Source organism: Mytilus californianus, unplaced genomic scaffold (assembly GCF_021869535.1).
Source record: "Mytilus californianus isolate M0D057914Y unplaced genomic scaffold, xbMytCali1.0.p SCAF_4, whole genome shotgun sequence".
In the NCBI taxonomy this organism is placed as follows: domain Eukaryota; kingdom Metazoa; phylum Mollusca; class Bivalvia; order Mytilida; family Mytilidae; genus Mytilus; species Mytilus californianus.
This window is the reverse complement of record NW_026262690.1, coordinates 124306800-124329047: the sequence shown is the minus strand read 5'-3', so window position 1 is coordinate 124329047 and position 22248 is coordinate 124306800. Positions and strand designations below refer to the sequence as shown.

Below are 22248 nucleotides of genomic sequence, written 5' to 3'. Positions count from 1 at the left end.
TGAAATAGAAATCCATCCCTGCAAAAATCTGCTTTAATTTATGTATTTTCTGAAATTAATCGATGAACGTTTTGTTAAAATACTATAACAAAAATGAATGAAGACTCGTGATCAGCGATTAGAAATCAGTTTACTTGTAAATAAATCAAGAAAATATATTCCCGTTAGCTATAAATACACGTGCGGTGTGCTTGATTAAGAAATTAAAATCCATGACGTAGAAATTGCTCCCAAGTTCGTAAATATAACTGAAATCCTACAATCAAATTTCTAAACATGCATTAAAATACAAATATGTGCTCCCGTAAACATGTGTACGTAAAATGCATGCATGATCCGACATCAATGACCTGTAAAAAAATAAAATCAAAAGTTATCGTGTTAATCTGATCAATACGCATGTGCTCTGTTCAACGGTCTCCCTTAAAAAGATATTGATATTTAATATTTACAGACATATATATTCGAGGGTCACGTGACTTCACAACATCATCGCGCGCGTAGACCTAAATTTAGAATAAAACATTCCATATCAAAATAAAGAAAGTGAAACTTCCAAGATAAAATTTACTCAGTTTTCCTACAAATTCAAACAAAACGCATACACAACAAATAGATGAAAAATGGAAGTCCAAGGTAACATAGAAAATAGAGAAAATCTATAAACTAAGGATGCTAAGATCAATTTTTATGAGGACATCTCAGGCGTCCGTTTTGCTGTGCAGGATGTATAAATACGCAGTCACGTTCGGTCAGAATATAGACGTTAAGTTCGCTGCCTCGCACAGAGAAAGTGCACATCAAAATCAATCAATCAATCAATCAATCAATCAACCAACCAACCAACCAATAAACAAACCAACCAACCAATCAATCAATCATGCAAGTGTCTGGTCCATGTGTTTAATAGAGGATGAGGGATCTCCTTTTGTTTTTCGCATGTTCCTACAGTCTAGGCCCAATGTGTTTTTTGGCCAACCAACCAACCAATCAATCAATCAATCAATCAATTATGTTTCGGAGGGGAAAGACCGACGCTATTAATTGTTTACAAAACTAGTTATTCACGCGCTTGGAGCCTCTTTAGTGGTTGTCTTGTGTCATATCTTGAACGATTGTGTGTTGTTGTTTTTGCCTCGCCTTTGAAGAATCTAAGTCACAAAGTACGAGATGTGTGTGTAAAAACATAACTGTTTTGGATAAACGTTATTCTTGTGAGGGTTTACATGACCTCGACCTCTTCAATTCATTGATCCATCATAATTATATCAAGTACAATTTTCTTGATTAGGTTGGTTTCTCAGATACTACATGTCTAAGCAGTAGAGAAACTATTAGTGGCTTATGACATGATTTGTAGGTGGGCATGTTCATCTGACATGTTTCATGTTACCTGTTCCCTATTCTCATTGCCCCGTAGGGTGACTGGGGAACAGGAATATGGTCACCATTGGTCTTCCTCCGACCGGCGGTTTAACACTTGCCAAAGTGTTGCGTCCGTTAAGTTCTAAAAGTCTATAAAGTCAACTTTCCTTAAGGGAGTTGAAACTATAGTTTTTCGATAATTTCTGAATTTATCATGGGGGAATCTTTTTTTAATATGTTTTATGCTTTCCTCCTTCAACCCAAACAAAAAACAAGAAGTTTAACATTCACTTGTATGAGTCAGAAAGTAGCTCATATATTTTACATTTTATTGGGCAATGCATAAATGAAAAGAGAAGCAAGCAAGAATGCGAATGTCGAAATTTTTTCTTATTCAGAGTAAAAATTGTTCTCATATAAAATAAACAATAAATACATTGTAGATGTACATTTGTACACCAAGGTATTGATGAATGAAAACATGAAACGATAATACAATAATAGAGAAACTACAATACATTGTAGCTTGGCCTAGGAAGAGGGCAACTAAACCATAATGCAAGGGTTCCTCAGAGGATTAAGGAAAATTGAAATTTCAATTAAAATTAATGGTTACGTTCGTCTGCATAAAAATTATTATTAAAGGTAATTGCCTATAGATTATGTCAATACCGAAGCAATGACTACTGAGCTCGGAGAGTAACACTCTATCAGAGAAGCGGTATCGATACTGAGCTCGGAGAGTAACACTCCATCAGAAGCGGTATCGACCAAATGATGGTAAATGAAAATAACACTTTGTATTACATTTCTTGTATGTCTGTCGCTTTTTATTTGATTGGCTGACAACATTTGTGAGGCATTCCAAAATGGTACATTAATTCTCAATAGATTTTCTGATTTTACCCTATATATTGAAAGCTATTCACAGATGATATCGGATATGTTCCTTATGCCGTAACTACAATACCCTTCCCTTTTCACGAATGTGACCTACCGAATTAGACTATTTACCAGACTTGTAATAACATAAGCAACCCGACGGGTGCCACATATGGAGCAGGATCTGCTTACCCTTCCGGAGCACCTGAGATTACCCCCAGTTTTTGGTGGGGTTCGTGTTGCTTAGTCTTTAGTTATCTATGTTGTGTCATCTGTACTATTATTTGTCTGTTTGTCTTTTTTTTTTTGGCCATGGCGTTGTCAGTTTGTTTTCGATCTATGAGTTTGACTGTTCCTCTGGTATCTTTCGTCCCTCTTCTAAGACTGTATATATATCTCACTACCAGAGGAGATATATGACCAAAGTGGATATTATAAAGTTCAAACAAATTCTTAATTTCTTAATTTATCAACAATCAATTATCAACGGAGAATTTAAAAACGGTACGTTATCAATCATGTATAAATCTGAGATATTTTCTATTGATATGAAAAACAACTTGTTCACTTGAAGATTTAGAGCACGACACGTTGAATATATTTTCTTTTGACATCTTGATGACTTGGTTGTTTGTGCCTTATGCTGCTGTCTCAATGATATATAAATATATTCAATGACTCATTTTTTTTTTTGCAAAGACAGAGTTTGCATAGCCAGAGTTTCGGAAGCAAAGATAAGATAGTAATGTAACAACGTATACAGTCTCTAACTTGTATAATTTCATATCCTCTAGAGTCCATTTTTCTGACTCATTAAAATGGCTTAACTCGGATTTGTATTTTCACAAAAAGGAATTGAACATTTTTGCGCCTGTCCCAAAAAAGTAAAATCACAAAAATACTAAACTCCGAGGAAAACTCAATTCGGAAAGTCCCCAATCAAATGGCAAAATCAAAAGCTCAAACACACCAAACAAATGGACAACAACTGTCATATTCCTAACTTGGTACAGGCATTTTCTTATGTAGAAAATGGTGGATTAAACCTGGTTTTATAGCTAGCTAATCCTCTCACTTGTATGACAGTCGCATAAAATTCCATTATATTGACAACGATGACAAGTCAGGAGCCTCTGGCCTTTGTTAGTCTTGTATGTTTTTTTTTTATTTTAGTTCATTGATAAATATGTTTTGGAGTTTCGTATGACGTCCATTTTCAATAAACTAGTACACATTTTTATTTAGGGGCCAGCTGATGCCAATCTCCGGGTGCGGAATTTTCTCGCTGCGTTGAAGACCCATTGGTGGCCTTCGGCTGTTATCTGCTCTTTGGTCGGGTTGTTGTCTCTTTGATACATTCCCTATTTCCATTCTCAATTTTATAAGACTAACTTTTCATAATGGGTAATAATGCTGCAATAATGTATGGCGTTATTTCAAATCTAACTGAAATATCCAGGAAATGTACTGTCAAGAACTAATTTGAGATATAAGTAGTTTAGTTTGAATTACCCTTTAATGCTTATTGGCATAACTGTGAAGTTTTACACTTAACCTCCCCAACTGTCTTCATGTATAGGGGAGGGTTGAGACATAAGAAACATGTTTAACCCCATCGCATTTATGCGCCTGTCCCAAGTCAGGAGCCTCTAGTCTGTTCTAGTTTTGTGTGTTTTTTTTAATTGTTATGTCTTTCGCAGACTAGTGTGGCGTCCATTTCGCTAGTATACATTATTGTGTAGGGCCAGCTGATGACTGCCTCCAGGAACGGGACTTTCTCGCTGTGGTGGCCTTGGGCTGTGATCTGTTCTTTGGTCGGGTTATTGTCTCTTTGATCACATTCCCCATTTCCATTGATTTTAATAATCAGTCAAACATGTCATTGGAAATATAAGGGGAAACTACGATTCTTCTGTGATGTTGTACTAATCAGTCAAACATGTCATTCGAAATGTAAGGTGAAACTACGATTCTCCTGTGATGTTTTGCTAGTTAGTCAAACATGTCATTGGAAATATAAGGACAAACTACGATTCTCTTGTGATGTTTTGCTAGTTAGGTAAACATGTCACGATATACTCTTTGTGAGATTAGGATTCTCCTTTGAAGTATAACCAGTAACTTAAACATGTCATTGTTTACCTTTACTGATTCCAATGTAGTATTTTACATATCAGTTAAACATGTTATGTATTCATTTTATTGAAGCTAATATTCTCATGTGATGTTTTACATATCAGTTAAACATGTCATGGTTTATCTTTCGTGCATGTTTTTCCAATCAGTTAAACATTAATGGTATACACTACTGTACCTTTAGTGAAACAAGAATTCTCCGGAAATGATTTACAAGTCAGTTGAACAATGTGACACATTACAAAACAACAGAATACAATACAATACACTAATTTTATTGACTAATAAAAATTTTTCTCATGGGGCAGAATAGTTACAGTTAAATTATTGCTACAAGACAAAACATACAACACTTAACATGAACTAAATGATTAGTAGTTTAAACATTCAACTTATATACATTAATTCAAGAAAAAAAAATAGCATATAATATACTGAGGAAAAAATCATTACAAAACCCAGTAATATGGATTCCACTTGGAACACAAAAAAATCATATATTTATGAAAGGGGAAAGCGCTTAAGTCAATTATTTATAAGTGTATCTCTTTCTTCGGACAATCGTTTTAAAAGTTTATGAATTTTATATATATAATCTGTGTCTTGTTTTTCTCAAGGTCAAATTATTTTTTTTATCAAAAGGTTAACTAAATATTATTTAGTTGGTCAAAGTATGGTTTGCATACTGTTGTTAAGCATAGGCATTGAATAAAAAAAAATCTTTCACTAATATTCAAGTTACAATATTTTCATTTCTGAACGTTGAGGTTATGTAAGTTTACTCTAAATTAAGTTAACAATCTTTTTTCATTTGCAGTACCACATCTTAAACAATTTTCCAATTTGAAATTTTTTTTAAATTAACGATATGTCATTGTATTCTGTAAAATTCTATTTTACTAGTCAATTATTTACCTATATGGAGTTAATTTTTTTTAGAGCGACAGGTCATTGTTTTGAAAAAACAACCTTGTCGATACCATGTTGCAATGAAATGAGCCTCAACATTTGCTCAAGGCATAGAATAATTACCTTCGTTTGGTCATTATTTACCCGGATAAAAATGCAAACTACAAAGTACTTAAACATTAAGTCCTTGTGTTGTTGTCATTTTGGTCTTTACTATACATTTTTCAAAATTTTAGGCAGAAACAATCCTTTATTAGGTGGGAATGATTACCATTTACTCTATTAAATGACAAAATATCCCCCATTTTCTATAGGGTAACAGCCACGTTCTTGAAAAGATTGGGGGTAATAAATTATACTTATGTTTTAAGATTAAAATTGCCAGGCTTTGAACATAATGAAAAATGGTTGAAAAAATTGTCTGCTTTTCCGTGATCGACAAAACTGTCGTGAAACAAAAAAATAAAATAGATATAGCATATATGATATATTACTTACAAAGGGGCTTTTTGCGATTACTGTTATATTTATATTGTGATTGTATAGTGATTTCTAACGTTTATGTCTAGATTAAGTAGTGAGTTTCGTTTCACATTAAAAATGAGCCGTAGGGCGTGTTTATACCTAAACGCTTCAGAAATGAATACCCCGTTTCAATGTGATCGGTAAAATAGGATACTTTCCTGAAAACCTTTGCAGAAAATTATATTTTTTGACGATATAAACGTCAGAAAATGCATATTTTAAGGGTTTTCTTGTCGTATAATAATCTCATTGTGTCAGGATTGCCCAATGAAAGACCTTCCTACGGTTGGCCTTTCATTTGATCAATCTTGACACCCTCGGTGTGTTATACTACAAGAAGAACCTTAAAATATGCATTATCTATAACGTTAACATTTCATGATATACCTTCAGTGAATCAAGGATTTTCTGTGATGTTTACTAGTCAAATACAAATGTCAAGGTCAAAGGTACTTGTGGACAGGACAATATATCTGATATTATAATTTTTTTAATTCCCATTTTTTAGCGTTTTAAGTGGAAATACAGTAGTCATGTGATGTTTGACTAGTCAGTTAAACATGTTTTGTATACCTGAAACATACTTTTTCTTATCAGATTTTATCTATCATTTGAACGTGTCAAGCTTTCGCTTGCTATTTACTAAGATTTTCATGTGATGTTTTACTTGTCGGTTAAACAAAACATAGTATATCTTTGGTGAAACTATGATTCTCCTATGATGCTTTATCAGTCAGTCAAATATGTCATGGTATATCCTTAGTGAAATTATGAATCTTTTGTGGTGTTTTTTTATAGCTATCAAAGGTACCAGGTATATAATTTGATACGCCAGACGCGCGTTTTACTATTCAGGTAAACGTGTCATGGTATACCCTTAGTGAAACTATTATTCTTAGGTGATGTTTTATTATACTGTTAAACATGTCAAGGTATTTCCTAATTCAAACTAGGATTCCTCTGTGATGTTTTAACAGTCTATTAGATTTGTCCTCAATATTCCCCCCAGACAAAGTTAGAATTATCCGTAATAATTAACAGTTAGTTAAACATGTAAGAGTATACCTTTGAACTAGCTTTCAGTAACTGTGGGTACTCTCAGATCTGTACTTAGTTTCTTTTTGGTTGTTTGGATGTATAAATACCCTGCCAGGTCCGGTCTATGTTTTTTAGGTATCTTTTTGCTTAATATCGATCTCTTTTCAAATGATTTTATAGTTTGCTTTTGTGTTGAACTGCTACACCACTATCCCATGTTAGGAATGCATATCCCTCATGTTTGATTCCTTGCCTGGCTTTGGCTATTTTTTTCGTCCTTTTTGGTTTATAGCATTTCATCCTTTTAGTAAGCTTTGGATTTTCAAATGTTTTGGCCTCGAGCATCACTGAAGAAACATTGATGTCGAAATGCGCATCTGTTGCAGAAAAATTGGTACCGTTTATGTTATTAGGAGGAGTTAAGCACCTTCAAACTAGTTTAACCAACCCAATTCTGTATGTGTCTATCCCAAGTGGGGAGCCTGTAATTCAAGGTTTGTTTTTTGTTGCTATATAGCATATTTGTTTTACGGTCATTGTTTTGTACATAAATCAGGCCGTTTGAATTCTACATTTGTCATTACGGGACCTTTTATAGCTGACTATGCAGTGTGGGTTTTACTCATTTTTTGAAGGCCGTGATCCATAAATGTTTACTTTTATTTTATTTGGCCTCTGTAGGAGAGCTGTCTCATTGGTAATCACACCACATCTTTTTATTTTTATACTTAAAGTGATATTAGGATTTTCATGTCATATGTTACCAGTCAGAATAACATGTCCAGGTATGAATGTACATAAATCAGGCCGTTTGAATTCTACATTTGTCATTACAGGAAACTATTGCTTCCCTGAGATGTTTTGTTGCAAGATAAACATATCGTTGTACACCTTTAATGAAAACAAACTCATCATAGATACCAGGATTGAAACTTAGTTCTATTTTCTTTTACATGTCAGTTAAACATGGCATGGTATGCATTAGATAGACAAGGATGCTTCTGTAATGCTTAACCAGCCAGTTATACATACCTATGTATAGCTTTATTGAAACTATTATTCTCAAGAAATGTTTTACTAGTCAAGTTAATATATTGTTAGCTTTTTTTGTGGGAGGGATTGTAAGTGGCACTATCATACAGCTATTCCCGTAAGTGTTTCTATGTAATTATTACTGTAACCAATCAGGAGCACTTGTTTGACACTTCAGATTTTACTCCTGCGTATCGCACATTATAATTGAAAGATTTATTTGGTCATTGTAAGTATAATACTGAGATAATATGTATAATTAGACAACCTGCTTGCATTAGGATATGGAACTCTCTTTTTCTTCTAGGAATATATATAACAGAAAAACATATACAATGAATAAAAAAATAGGTACATGTTGTATGTAACGAAAAATTTAAATAAAATAAAGACATGATGCCTATTTCTGAGTATAAAAATCCTGATTCCATCGTCAGTGTACCATATGTACCATTATTGCTTGTAATATTTGGGTCAGTAAGACATTGTACTTCGAAATCAACACCATGCTTATAAGTAATATTATTGGATAAATGTGTACAAGAAATATTTACAGAACGAAATTCTGTACAATTTGAAGCTGTTATGTTCAGGATATTTAAATTACTAATGGAATCAAAATTGTTGGAGTGTAGGTCACTAGTGTATATGATAGACGTGACATAGAAAAATGCTAAACTACCAAAGCTTAGAAAGGAGATTGCCAGTACAAAAACTATACTGCTTCTGTCCAAACTTATAATAGATATTTTGAAAAGTGAGAACATTTGATTTATTATCAAACTCACTAAAATAGCTAAAAGCATTGCATACATCAAACTGTATATGATTTGAATGCATACAAATGCACCCACTAATATGCTAGAACCACAAATTATTGATACGGAAAAAAACCAAATACTTTGTCGGAGGAAATATGAATCTCTAATGTAAAAAGGTTTCGATAATAACCACAATAGTAAAATAGTGAGTATTATAACGTTTATGCTTCTCGTCACCTGCACCAAGGTAATATTACCATACTCGGCACATTGTCTAACGCAAAATACTGCAGTTTGACTTTCCTTTACAATAACGAAGGCAAAATATATTGATAGGCCAAAAGTCACTGCCATTAATAAGATCATTGATAAAGCAAATACATTAAAAGTTATCTTAATTGATTTTTCATATCTTGCACTATTGTTTATGTATTTGACTGTGCCACAAGTGCTTTTGATTAACTCTAATGCTGAAGTGCCACTATCATTAAAAAGATAAGGATTGGCCCCATTCTCTAGCAATGTTTTTATACCATTACTGCTTTCCTCTTTTGAAATGCATCTGTTTATAACAGAATGCAAGGGTGTATTACCTTCGTAGTCTGGCTCATTTACAAAATCACTCCAAATTCTTCTGTAAGAAGTGTTTAGAATTATATTAAAACACATGGTCCTTAAAGCTGACATCGGCGTTTTTTCATACTCTTTCTCCTCCTCGGTGTGTCGATTAGTCTTTAAACACTGGTCCTGGGAGGTATGAGTAAGCATTAATTTTGTTGCGCTTTCACTAATTGTGTAATGTAAAGGGGTTCTATAGAAACAATCATGAACCTTTACCTCAGTTTTCTTATGAAGCAGAAAAGACAGTATCTCGATATTATTGTTTACAACTGCTAGATGGACAGCAGTAAGTCCGTTCTTGTCAACTATGCTTACTTTCAATGTCGGCTCTATGTACACTTCTCTGCTGTCAGCTTGCGTAATTTCAACATAGGGATCATCGATTTAGGGCAATTCTTCATGGAATAACACCTTCACAGCATGTAAGTTATTTAATAATACAGCGTAATGTAAGACTGTCCATCCGCTATCTGTTCTAGAATTAATATTTTCTGATCGAATATTTGTTCTCAATTTTTTTAAGTCGTTATGTCAGACAGCTACATGAAGCTCGGTCTGGTTTAAATCATATTCAAGAATTATACTAGTTAATTCCTGTTTGTTTGAAGTAACCACAATTGGGACATTCAATTGTACCAATCCTCGTAGGTTTACCTGTGCTCCACTTCTCACCAGTAAGCGTGCCATATCATAGTTACACGATTTAATTGCTAAATATAAAGGTGTTTCCCAAAACTCGGAAAGCAGTTAACATCTGCACCAGAACAAATCAGGTCTTTTACAATATTTAAGTTACCTCCCAGAATAGCTAGAGGAAAGAAGGACTTAACATCAGGTAGTAATGTATAATCTTTACCAAGAATCCAATTACAATCTTTAGTTGTCATCTCATGCCATGCATATTGAAAGAGGTCATAGCAGCCAAAGGCCACAACCCAGTACAGAAGTGTACTTCTGAAAGGTAAAGCATCTATAACTCGACTAATAGCATCTTTTCTATTTTGTAATTCAACATTTGAAAGAATCTTTAAAATATTTTTAAATACGGACGAATCGCAGCTCCTTACCCGCTCGGAACTAACGGTTTCAAAAAAAGTCTTTTGTAAGCTCATCTTGTTTTCAAATTTGGTTCCAAATATCCAAACAAAAGTTTTATTTTTAAAGATGTGGCTCATCAACACTGGAAAATTTTCAACATGTTAACTCATCCCCCAATCTATTATATAACGGTTGAAGATGATCTTCATTCAATTCATCTTCCCGAATAATCACAATATTTTCAGCGACATTTTTATGCATGTCTTCATTGGAATGAATTCTGACTCGATCTCTTATAAACAGAATATCACAGTATAAAAACATTACTCTTGGAGCAAATTTACAGAAATGTAAGCCGACAGTCTCTTCAAGAGCATCGTGAATAAACCGAAAATCAGTACTGTCTTCAGTGAAATAAGATCCTACAGCAGAAACAGCGGTATCCTCCAGTTCTTTCGTAGACATGTCTGTTTGAAGCCCGCAAGCCTGAATTATTCTTTTTATTTTCTCATCACAGTCAATATCAAATACGCGTCTATTATATGAACCCTTATACAACATACATATTACCAAAATGCAATAAAGCTTCTTATTTTCATTACTAATTTTATCAAGTTCATCCCTGAACAGTGACAATGGCTGCCTAAAGAATTCGATTCTTTTTCTGAATCTTTCAGCATCATTTGAAACTAATTTGCAAAGAAGAGGAAATGCATAACTGGTTTCGCACATTATCTCAAGCTCCTTTGAATTTATTTCCTTTTCTAAGTTATTTGTCTTAAGGTGTTTAATTAATATTTGCTGTTTTTCCTCTTTTGAAAGAGTATAAGACTCTTGCTCTAAATTAATGACTTTTTTGTTTAGAATGGTCGATGCATTTTCAAATCTTTTATTGAGTGCTATAAGTGATCTCAGTGTACACAATACTTTGTGTGAACCTGATTCTTTCTTCAGGCAGCTAATCAGTTTTTCATTTGTTCTTTCCCACTTTTCCAACAAGTTCGGATTTAAACCGTGTTTTCCAAGGACATCATCAATAAGAAATACTTGTTTTTTAATTGTTTTGTATTTGATCACATCCTCTGGGTACTCTATGGAAACAATTTCAAATCCTTCATATTGTAGTTTTAATGCAATATGTCGGATGGTTGCTGTCTTTCCTAATGTTGAATTTGATGTCACCAAAATACAGCCAAATTGCTTTACTGTTTCATAAACCAAATCTGATCCTGTTGTGTCATAAAAACTTTCGTCATCTTTCTTCCATGTTTCAACCAAACTTGCATTCGCATCTGTAAACATTCATATATAATCATTATAATTGTCAATGAAATGTTGAACAGATACTCCAATTAAGGATATTGTCAACATTATTTAGGTTATAAAACGTGAAATAACAAAACAAAACGAACTACGATGAAAATTCTAATCGGAAAGAACGTGCCTAATCAAATGGCAAAATCAAATACTCAGCATGCTGCATCCTATAAAACAATTGTACGTGTTATAAAATGTACAATGCAAAAATACAAGTTATGAAAGAGGGGCGAAAGATACCAGAGGGACAGTCAGACTCATAGATCGAAAATAAACTGACAACGCCATGGCAAAAAAAAGAAAAGGACAAACAGACAAATAATAGTACAGATGACACAACATAGAAAACTAAAGACTGAGCAACACGAACCCCACCAATAACTTGAGGTGATCTCAGGTGCCCGGGAGGGTAAGTAGATCCTGCTCCACATGTGGCACCCGTCGTGTTGCTCATGTAATTACAAACACGGTAAATAGTCTAATTCGGTAGGTCACATTCGTGAAAAGGGAAGGGGATTGTAGTTACGACATAAGGAACATATCTGATATCATCTGCGAAACGGTTATTCCATAACGGTCAACCAACTCGTGATGGCGTCCGTAAAATTTACGAAGGAATGATTTCAACTTCACCATTTGGAACTCTTGGTTTAATAGCTTACTTGTGAGCAGCAACCCTCTATCAAGGAGATCATGATAGGAAATACAAGCCCGGAAATATCGTATCAATTGGGAGATATATACTCCGTATGCAGGCGCTGCTGGAATGTTGCTACATAGAAATGGAAAGTTCACAATTGGGAAGCTGAAATCATCATTTTTGTCGTAAAGTTTTGTTTTCAACCGACCCTCATTGTCAATTTCTAGATGCAAGTCAAGATATGAGGCAGACTTAACTGTATCTGTTGTATCCTTTATCTCTAGTTCGATGGGATAGATGCGTTCAACATAGTCACCAAATTTTGAATTTTTTAAAGAGAGAACATAATAACATGTACAAAAGTACTCATACATGTCATAACAAAATATTACTTAAAAATAGTTTCAACTTGTACAAAATTTGAAAATAAAGATATACTTTTGTTATTACAACACATGTCATTAACCTCAATAATGTTTTCATTTTTTCTATTGATCATTCATGTAAGTGTGTTTTGTCCTTTTTGATAGAGTTATTGACCATATGAATAGTTTTTATGATTACTTAATACCGTTTGAAACACACATTGCAATCAACAAACATTATTCAGTATTCTCACCTGATGAATTATAATTGTGAGTTTCTACTTTGAAGGCAATTGTACAATACTTTCATACTAGTTTAGAATAAAGATGCAAGAGGATAGCCAGGATTGATTTTACAATGAAATCCTTGATATGTCGAGGAAAGTTTCTCTACAAACAAAACCCTGTTTTGAGAGTAGAGGAGGATAGAAATTTAAAATATCAAAATGACATTCGATTCATGCAATGATCTTATCATTTATCAAAAAATAATAATATGATGAAAAGGATTTACACTAGTTATGGTCAATGCCAAAAATGTTGAAGACCAGATTCAATAATTCCCAAATTATTTATAATTAAGCATGGTCAACTGAAAACCATTTTCTCTTTCTGGCTTTCATAGAGTATGCATAGGAGACCTTGCATGTTAAAAAAAAGAGGGGGATGGGTATAATCCAAAATTTTAAGGCATTGTTCTTAAAACATTTCTGATGAACCAGTTATCTACTTTGTTGTCATTGGGGAAATGTTTGCAAATATTAAGTAGCGCCACACTGCTGTAGGCCATGGTGGACTGCATACAATATACAACGACATGAAATCCAACATAAGCTGTGAAGCATTAAACACATTTCTGAATATTTGTGATCTTTGATCTCTGTGCTCTAAAGGAAAAACCGTTCTGAGCTTTTGATTATTGTTCTTTATTATTCAATAGATTTAAAATGTATATTGTGTTTTATTTAGATTTATTTTCTAATTTTGTACAAGTTAAAACAATTTTTAAGCAATATTTTGTACATGTTACAACATGAACGAGGTACTTTTGTACATGTTATAACATGTATTTTTGAATTGTACAAGTTGTATCATGTACATGTTATAACATGTACAAAATCGCAACATGTACACGACATATATATATATAGATTGCCTTACAATGTAATTTTAACACACTATTTAGTATGTAAATATAAGAATTTTTAAAATATTTACAAAATGATGAAAATAAACGCAATATTTCGCTAGACTAACTAGCTGTATCAAGCGTGCATCTATCCAGGTGAAATCGGATGTAGTTGATAAGAAACTTTTGCAGCTCAATGTATATGTTGCACTTGAATTTAGCTGCCTTAAAAATAATACATAATTTGGATGAAGTTCAAGATGTTTACAAAATTGGTAGTTGAAGTTAGCAACGTCCATTGGCCAATATTACAGGATAAAAAGGACGATGCTGTGTACTAAATTATTCTTTATCTTTCCTGTATCTTTTCTCATCTTTTTCGTTAAGACCATCAGGTTCTAAAGTGTGGAGTTGGTGGATCCAAAAATTTTCTCTTCTCCTTCTCGCCGTGGTGTCCCACTCGGTGTTGACTTCTATGATTTGGAAAGTAACATTATCAAAAGAATTTTTCGTTGAACGAAGATGTCTTGTGAGAGGACAGTTTTTGTTGGTTATGTACCATGAACGATGGTTATTGAGCCGAATATTAAATTTGTCCATTGTTTCTCCCACATACTGATTGCCACAAGTGTCACATGTTAATATATAAATTGAGTTCTCCGTTTTACAGTTGGAATTTGAGTAGATGGTATAATTTTGTTTAGTAACGGAGCTGATCAAAGAACTGCTTGTATTGGCAGCTTTACAACACAAGCAGTTCCTTCGACCACATTGTTTGTAGCAACCGGGAGATGGATTAGGCTGCTTTGCTAATACAGATGTCACTAATTTGTCACGGATGTTTTAGGTCTTCTGAAGGCCATGACTGGTGGTGAGGAAAATACTTTTTTAAGATTTGAATCATTTTCTATAATTTTCCAATGCCTCTGAACAATGGAAGACACATTTTTAAAATCAGGATGGTAAGTGATTACAAGGGGTGTTCTGTTAGCTGCTTTATTCTTATCTTTGTACTCTAGAAGTTCTTGGCGACTAGTTTTGTTTGCTCTATCGAAAGCGCTATCAATGATGTTGTTATTGTATCCTCGAACAACTAGATGTTTACGTAGTTGTCCAAGTCTAGCATTTTGCGTATTTTCAGTAGAGCATATTCTCTTGATTCGCAATGCCTGGCTGAATGGGATGCCACGGGAGCAGTGTTTAGGATGGCAACTTTTAGGAGAAAGGAATTGATGTTTGTCCGTTTGTTTGGTATGAAGGTCCGTTATAATGGTTCCGTTCTTGATGTAACTCGTAGTGTCGAGGAAGTTTATTTTCTCCATAGATGATTCATATGTAAATTTTATTGAATGGTGGAAAGAGTTACAGTGTCCTAGAAATGTAACTAGAATCAGCTTTATGTTTTAATCACGTTGTATTGTTAAGGAAATATTATGCTTCTCAATGATCAAAATTAGTGTTTTCCAAACTGCTATATATCCAATATAATTTTTCCGAGATAGTGTGTGGTTCAAGTTTTTTGAAATTTTTATATTTTTGTCAAAGGGTCAAAGTAAATATTTTGTCAAAATGTTATGAAAATTACACGAGCCATATTAATTTTAGTCAAGGTGTTTGGTACCACCTTAATCAATTTGAAGTCGAAAAAAATGAGTTATTATAAAAATTTGTATGGTGTCATGTAGACGAATACTCACGTTATGAATAGTAGCCCTCAATGGATATACTTCTAGATGTGAAATTAAACTGTTGACACTTAGTTATGTAATGTTGATGGTATGATGCAAATGTTGAAATTAAATTAGCATTAGCTACGAGATATATAAAAAAAATTAAAAGATGATTTTTTTTTGTCCAATCATTAATGAATGAAAGTTTTTTTGTCCAATCATTTATGAAAGTGATGTAGTGAAATAATAATTCACTTTTAGCAGCCAATTTGGTTCAATTGTGTCAGAATAAGCCAAAAAACATCGCTGATGAATTATTCACTTGCAAGTGAATAATTTGACCTCATTGAATCCGTATTCATGTGATTTTTAGTTCAACCCCTCCACTGGAGATGAATTACTCATGTATTCAGCTATTAAAGGAAAAGAATGTTAAAATTGAAAGTGAACAAGGATGAACAATTTGGTTGACTGATTTGATCCACAAAAAAATATTCTAACAAATGTAAAATCGATGATAAAAATACTTTTTAACCTACAACATAAAATAAAACAGACCTAGAAAAACCAATTGCACGTGGTCGCTATTCGTTTATATTCATATTCATGCTTATATCAAATTATATGACCGTCGGCAGTCTTCGGAGGTCATCTCGAATGGTTAATTAGATGATATCTAGACAAAAATACACACGAAATGTTGATACATATTATCGATTCCATGCATTGTTAATTGTTTGTTTTACATTTTTGTAATGATGATATACGTTTTAGTATGTCATCAATCAAATATGAGAATTTGAGTCAAATCAGTGATCATGAATTTGACAGCTTATGCCACTTAAACCATTTAATCTACGTAAAACATTTAAAGTCAATCCACCATGACTAAAGGTGCAAGGAACAAATTACCTTCATGGAAATGAGAAATGCCAATGCTAAAACAACTGCATACAAAACTTATCATAAGAAGTTTCCTAAACACAAACTTTAACCATATGATCAATACAAAATTCAATGAATTAAGATGAGCTGTTAGGGCCAAATATTCTCCATGGAAATGGAACGTACAAATGTTGATACAACTGCAAACCAAATTTCAAAGACTTACCAGTAGTTATTCATCTAAATCTGAACTAATCAAAAACATTAACATCTAAACTATGAAAAATTTCAAAATCAATAGACCATTACTGAGGGAGAGGGTCCAAATAATCTCCATGGAAATGAGATGTGCTATTGCTTATACACCTGCATAGTAATAATCTGTAACCTTCCACAAGTGTTTCCTTTAAAACTCAGCTAATTACCAGTATAAACTTTAACATTTAAACTAAGGAAAAGTCTCAAAGTCAATAGACCATGACTGAAGGGGGATTCACATAATCTTCATGAAAACAGCATATACCAATGTTGATACCACTATATGTATCATTGACTTGCCACTGGTCGTTCCCCTTACTCTGAGATAATTGCAATCTAATACATTAGTGACGTAGCCGCCGTACGCGTAGATGGAAACAGCATGCTTTTCAACATTGCCATATAAACGGGAGGTTTGGCTAGCCATAAAACCAAGTTCAACCCACCCTATTTTTTAAAAATGCCCTGTACCAAGTCAGGAATATGGCAGTTGTTATCTACATTCCGTTTCTATGTATGTTGGCGTTAGCTTTTGTTGTAGTTCAGTGTTTCTGTTGTTCCGTTGTTTTCCTCTTATAATTGCAATTGATGTGTTTCCCTACGTTTTAATTTGTTACCCGGAGTTGTTTTTGCATAATCGAATTATGATTATTGAACATCGGTATACTACTGTTGCTTTTAGTTATGTCTTACCTTTTCGACTTCATTGAGGAGATACAAAATTCAAACTCGCCTAGTGTTTTCATAGTTATGCCTTACAACATTTCAAAATTAAAAAAATAGTTTGTCTGGTTACTGAACAAACAACTGAACACGACCAAACATTTGGTTGTTTGGGTACTTTCAACTTTATAAAAGGCCATAAATGGCAAACAACAAACGTGAAATGTGTCAATCTTAAACCCGACTTGTGTCAACGTCAATGTCAAATATATCGTTTAAAGTCTATTTGCAACGACCAATCGAATTTGGTTAAATGTTTAATGTTTAACATTTTTATATTGTCATACCAGCAAATATAAACTTCAATGTCATTTGGACTCTGTTTATCGTTCTATTACTGGTCTTTTCTCCCTCCCTAATACAGTTTTACGCTTGACGAAAGCAAGCTTGATAACGTCTCCTCACACATTGTGACGTCGCTGATAACTTCTCCTCAGACATTGTGACGTCGCTGATAATGCCTGCTCTCGTCTCAAAGCCGTGATACGAAAATTACAGAGCGACAAGTTGATATAGGCATAGGAAAGGACGATAAGAATAAAAATATAATCGATTGAGGCGTAACAGAGAAGGGCGTGGATATAAGATATTCCCAAGCAAGCAATTTTCATCAAACTTGTACCACTACGTTCACAAAAGTCGCTCAACCGTAAGTTATATACCAAATTTCAAATCCATTGATAAAGGCATTACAGATAATCATAAAAGTTTGAAACAGATATTTTTAATCAAATTTCCGCATTACACGATATCCTGCAATATCACATGATCAGCACGAATTTCGATTTTTATCTGAAACTTTTTATGATATACCAACATGGTAGAATTTAACCAATGAAGTAGTCAATCTGCCGATCACTAGCCATTCAACACTTAATTGACCATTATTGCCACTTTTAAAGCGTCATCCACCAATACAAACTGACCGCAATAGTTAAGCCAAGAGGGTTTAAAGTTTCGTAATTTACCAACAATCAATCAATCAATAAAACCAATTGACCACATGACTGCCATTAACAAACATACCTTTATTTTAGATAGATCTCCAAATTTCCCGCCCTTTTACCAGCTTAGCTGAACCTAACTTTTGCATTTTATTGTTAATTTGATCTCGGTTTGAAAATGCATATAATATTGTTATGCCTAAGGGTAGGAATTAAGTATGGTATTTTTATATGTATCATGTTTCATTTATTTCTTGTGTTGCTCAGAGAGTTCATTTCTACTTTTTTTATTTTCGTGTTTCGCGACTCAGAGCTGCACTGTTGCGTTTCTATACTACTGCAGTCAAAAATATTTGGGATATGACGTATTAATGTACTAGTAGTGTTTTGTACTAAATTTGTCTTTGAAACAATTTTTTTTCCACAGAAAACGCCAATTTTTGATAAAATAACTAAATTAGGAGACTGTTATCGATCCGTGTCTTAAACACTTTTGCGCATGCTCAGTAGACGTACTGCCCGCGAAATACAAAATGACCAGTTTGGCGGTTGCTTGCATATTTGCATATTTGCAAATACAGATTTTTTATTTTCAAAGTATTTTAATGGATTTTTTTTTTGTATTGCTGATAAGATCCTGCAACTTGAGTATGTCAACAGATTTGGAGTATCGTCAACGGTTTCTGAGATACAAGAGGGGTTGATTCCTGATGAAATGTTTTAGATTTTAATTCTCATTGGATTTACTAATCACTGTGTCCACACTCTTTGTTTCAACAATTGCCAAATTGTACAAAATTTCGCGGGCATCTTCCAGTATATTATGAACGAAAGAACTGTAGATATGGCCACTTTTATTTCAGATAGCGCGACCGTATTATATTATATTGTACTGTATGTATAAAATAATGTTCATGGGGAAATATAGTTAGGACAGGGTTCGTTCTCACTTTTTGACCAAAGGGTTACCTTGATATATTGCCAGCTTTAGTTTGACCTGTATATCGCTTGTCTAGGTTTGGCTAGCCACAAAACCAGGTTCAACCCACCATTTTTCCTAAAATGTCCTGTACCAAGTCAGGAAAATGGCCATTGTTATATTATAGTTCGTTTCTGTGTGTGTTGCATTTTAGTGTTAAGTTTCTGTTGTGTCGTTGTTCTCCTCTTATATTTGATGTGTTTCCCTCAGTTTTAGTTTGTAACCCGGATTTGTTTTTTTCTCAATCGATTTATGAATTTCGAATAACGGTATACTAATGTTGCCTTTATGTGTCCCGTTTGCTCACCTGTTTGCTCGATTTACCTTTTCACTAAGGGATAACATTTTTAGTTCCATAAAACCATAACCAGAGCGAACCACCTGTGAACCTTCCAACTCAAAACAATTACCAGTTTAATAATAACCTCGATTCTAAATATATTTAGACCTAGATCATTTACTATGAATACAAAAACTTTCCCCATGTTTACATACGACGATTAACACCCAAGGGTTGGGGGAGTCTCTGTACTGTTATGATTTATGATATATATTGATCTTGATAGCTGATTAAGTAGTTATTGTTAAACTTATAACTGTTTTCTTTTTTATATTTTTTTATCTTATTAAGAATAAGAAACACATTATTAGACTGCTCAGTTAAGCTACCAAGTTACCATGATTGCAGTTTCACAATTACAAGTGAAAGTTATTGATAGGCCTGCTATCAAGGTTGATCCTGTATTTCATGTTAAAATAATTAAATATATACACACACAAAATATTAAGCTTAGTAGTGCTATATCAGAGGAGTAACAATATTTTCAACTCGAAGTTCAGCAAGAAGCTATTATTGATATACTCGTAATAGAAAAAAGTACCGAAAACTTAAGTGTAACGGACTGACTAATGTACGAGTGGACATCAAACATATCAACCCCATTTGGCTTCGCCGTTATGGGACTATAAGGACGAAAGACAATCAATAGTTCACAAAACTCTTTTATTGTTTTGCCTTGAAATGTTTCAAAGTCCTCTTTAATCACGATAGTGTAGTGTTTGTTTGCTTTATCACAGTGACAAAATAACATTAGATAATAAATCAATTAAGCACGCCCTACAGAGACGATCAAAGTAGAGGAAGAAGTTCTTTTACGTTCAGACAGCTTGCCATTCTTTTAACACGTTGCATTGAAATCATCGTTGGTTCCCATTTAGACTAGACTTTGCAGTGTATTTATACATTCCGTACGTCTCCTTTGCATGGTACTTTGGACGTGTTTTATTGATCTCTTTTGTACATCTCCGGAATATCTTCTTGTAAAGAGTCCACAAAAATGAATCTGGATCTTTTTTAGAGATATTCTGACGAATATTTTTATGCCTTTGCCTACCAGTCCACAAAATTAATTTAGCCATTATATTTAAAAGTCAACACATCAGAGGATTCATAAAGTCATAAACTAAACCACACCTTATCCAAATACAATCAACTATATACATATAAGTACAATACAGTCAGGATTCTTCTTCCTGAAGTCAGTCGTCAATCTCTTTTTGTAAAATATTGTTATTCAAACACACCTTCTCTGTAGCTGTGACTCATTAGAAAGGCATTTCACTTGACCCAATATTCTATTTTTAGTACTGTAAATTTTCAATGTTATAATTTCAACCATTAGCCTAAATGTATAAAATTAAAAGATTCTGAAGCAAGATGATGTATCAAATATTTTTGATTTATACGTTTCCAAGACAAAATAGTCAACTCAATCACGTTTGAAAATTTGACTTTCTCTTTTCGATGAAATTATTGCCATTTTTAAGATGATTTCACAAAAACTTTCGCCTGGGGTAGATATTGCTAAGTGGTGCTCTAAAATGATAAAACTTTTATCTTTTTGTGAAATTTTTTCGGCGGAATTCATGCACAAATAAGATCCACATGTATTTGCAACTTCTAAAATCGACTGTTTTGTTTCAGTTTATTCTTTTGATTCAAATGTTTGAAAATATCTCAAAGCTCCATACTATAATTTAAGTAAAAAACACACATATCAGAAGCATAAAATCCTAAATTTTGCACCTACATTCAAGTTATAAAGCCCATAGAAACAGATATAAACAATTAAAATATACAAACTTGGCCTGTTTTGCTTTTTCTAATAAAGAGTTCTATTTCGTTTTTGTTTAATTTCAACTGGAAGTCAGTCTGAATAGAGATAAAAAAAAAAGGGAGTAGCTTAATTAAAAACAGGTATTAAGAAATATGTGACGATTTGCACTGGTTGTATTGATAAAATTGAAACACACCTGCCATATTTTTAGGAAGATGTCCTTCCATGTAGTAAGCTAAATCACTTTCTATCTGTTCTTTTTCCTTTTCACAATCCATGTAGTGTTTCTGTAGTTGCTTCAGTTCTGTGTTTGCTAATGCTTTTGCTTGTTCTCCATCAAGATCGTAATTAAAGATTTCGGTGACCTCATGTGGTCTCTGACCTTTATTCAACGATGTCAATGCCTAAAATGAGAGAAATATACAAGCTCATTTCTAAACAGACATTACTATTTAAACATGTTTTTTACAAAGATTTTGTGTTTTTGATTTAAAAAAAAAACATAAGGTATAATTCAGCTATTCTACTGTTGTTCAGATTGTCATGTATATAATGAAACAATTCTAAGTTTAGATAGTTTACTTGTTTTACGCTATATGACGTCGAGTTTTATACCGCATAAAATAGAATTATCTCTCATAAAAGGACGTATAATAAACCTAACCATCTTTCATACAAAATTACTAAAACTGACTTAAAATTATTCAAATAATTATCAGTTTTATTTGGGATGTCAACTCGGTGATTAGTTACTTATCGAGTTCTCGTTAGATTTACCGAGCTATACTCTAATACTCGCTCGGAAAAACATCTACAAAATGGAAATACAAAATTATACCCATTTTACGTATTGTGGGCAGTTGTGTTATTGACATTATTAAACATTATTACTTAGGACTGGATGATAGTCCCAG

General features: G+C 33.3%; 1 protein-coding gene across 2 annotated transcripts in view; it reads right to left on the bottom strand.

Annotated features, from left to right (window-relative positions):
- Positions 1–7755: 7755 nt before the first annotated feature.
- Positions 7756–22248, bottom strand: part of LOC127739319 (uncharacterized) — a 35958-nt gene continuing 21465 nt past the window's right edge. For both annotated transcript variants that reach the window (XM_052250990.1, XM_052250989.1), the window contains 2 exons: positions 21531–21738; positions 7756–11599 (listed from right to left, as the gene is read on the bottom strand). In XM_052250990.1, coding sequence (XP_052106950.1) covers positions 10461–11599; positions 21531–21738 — 1347 coding nt within the window. In that variant the 3' untranslated portion in view covers positions 7756–10460. The remainder of the gene's footprint in view (positions 11600–21530; positions 21739–22248) is intronic.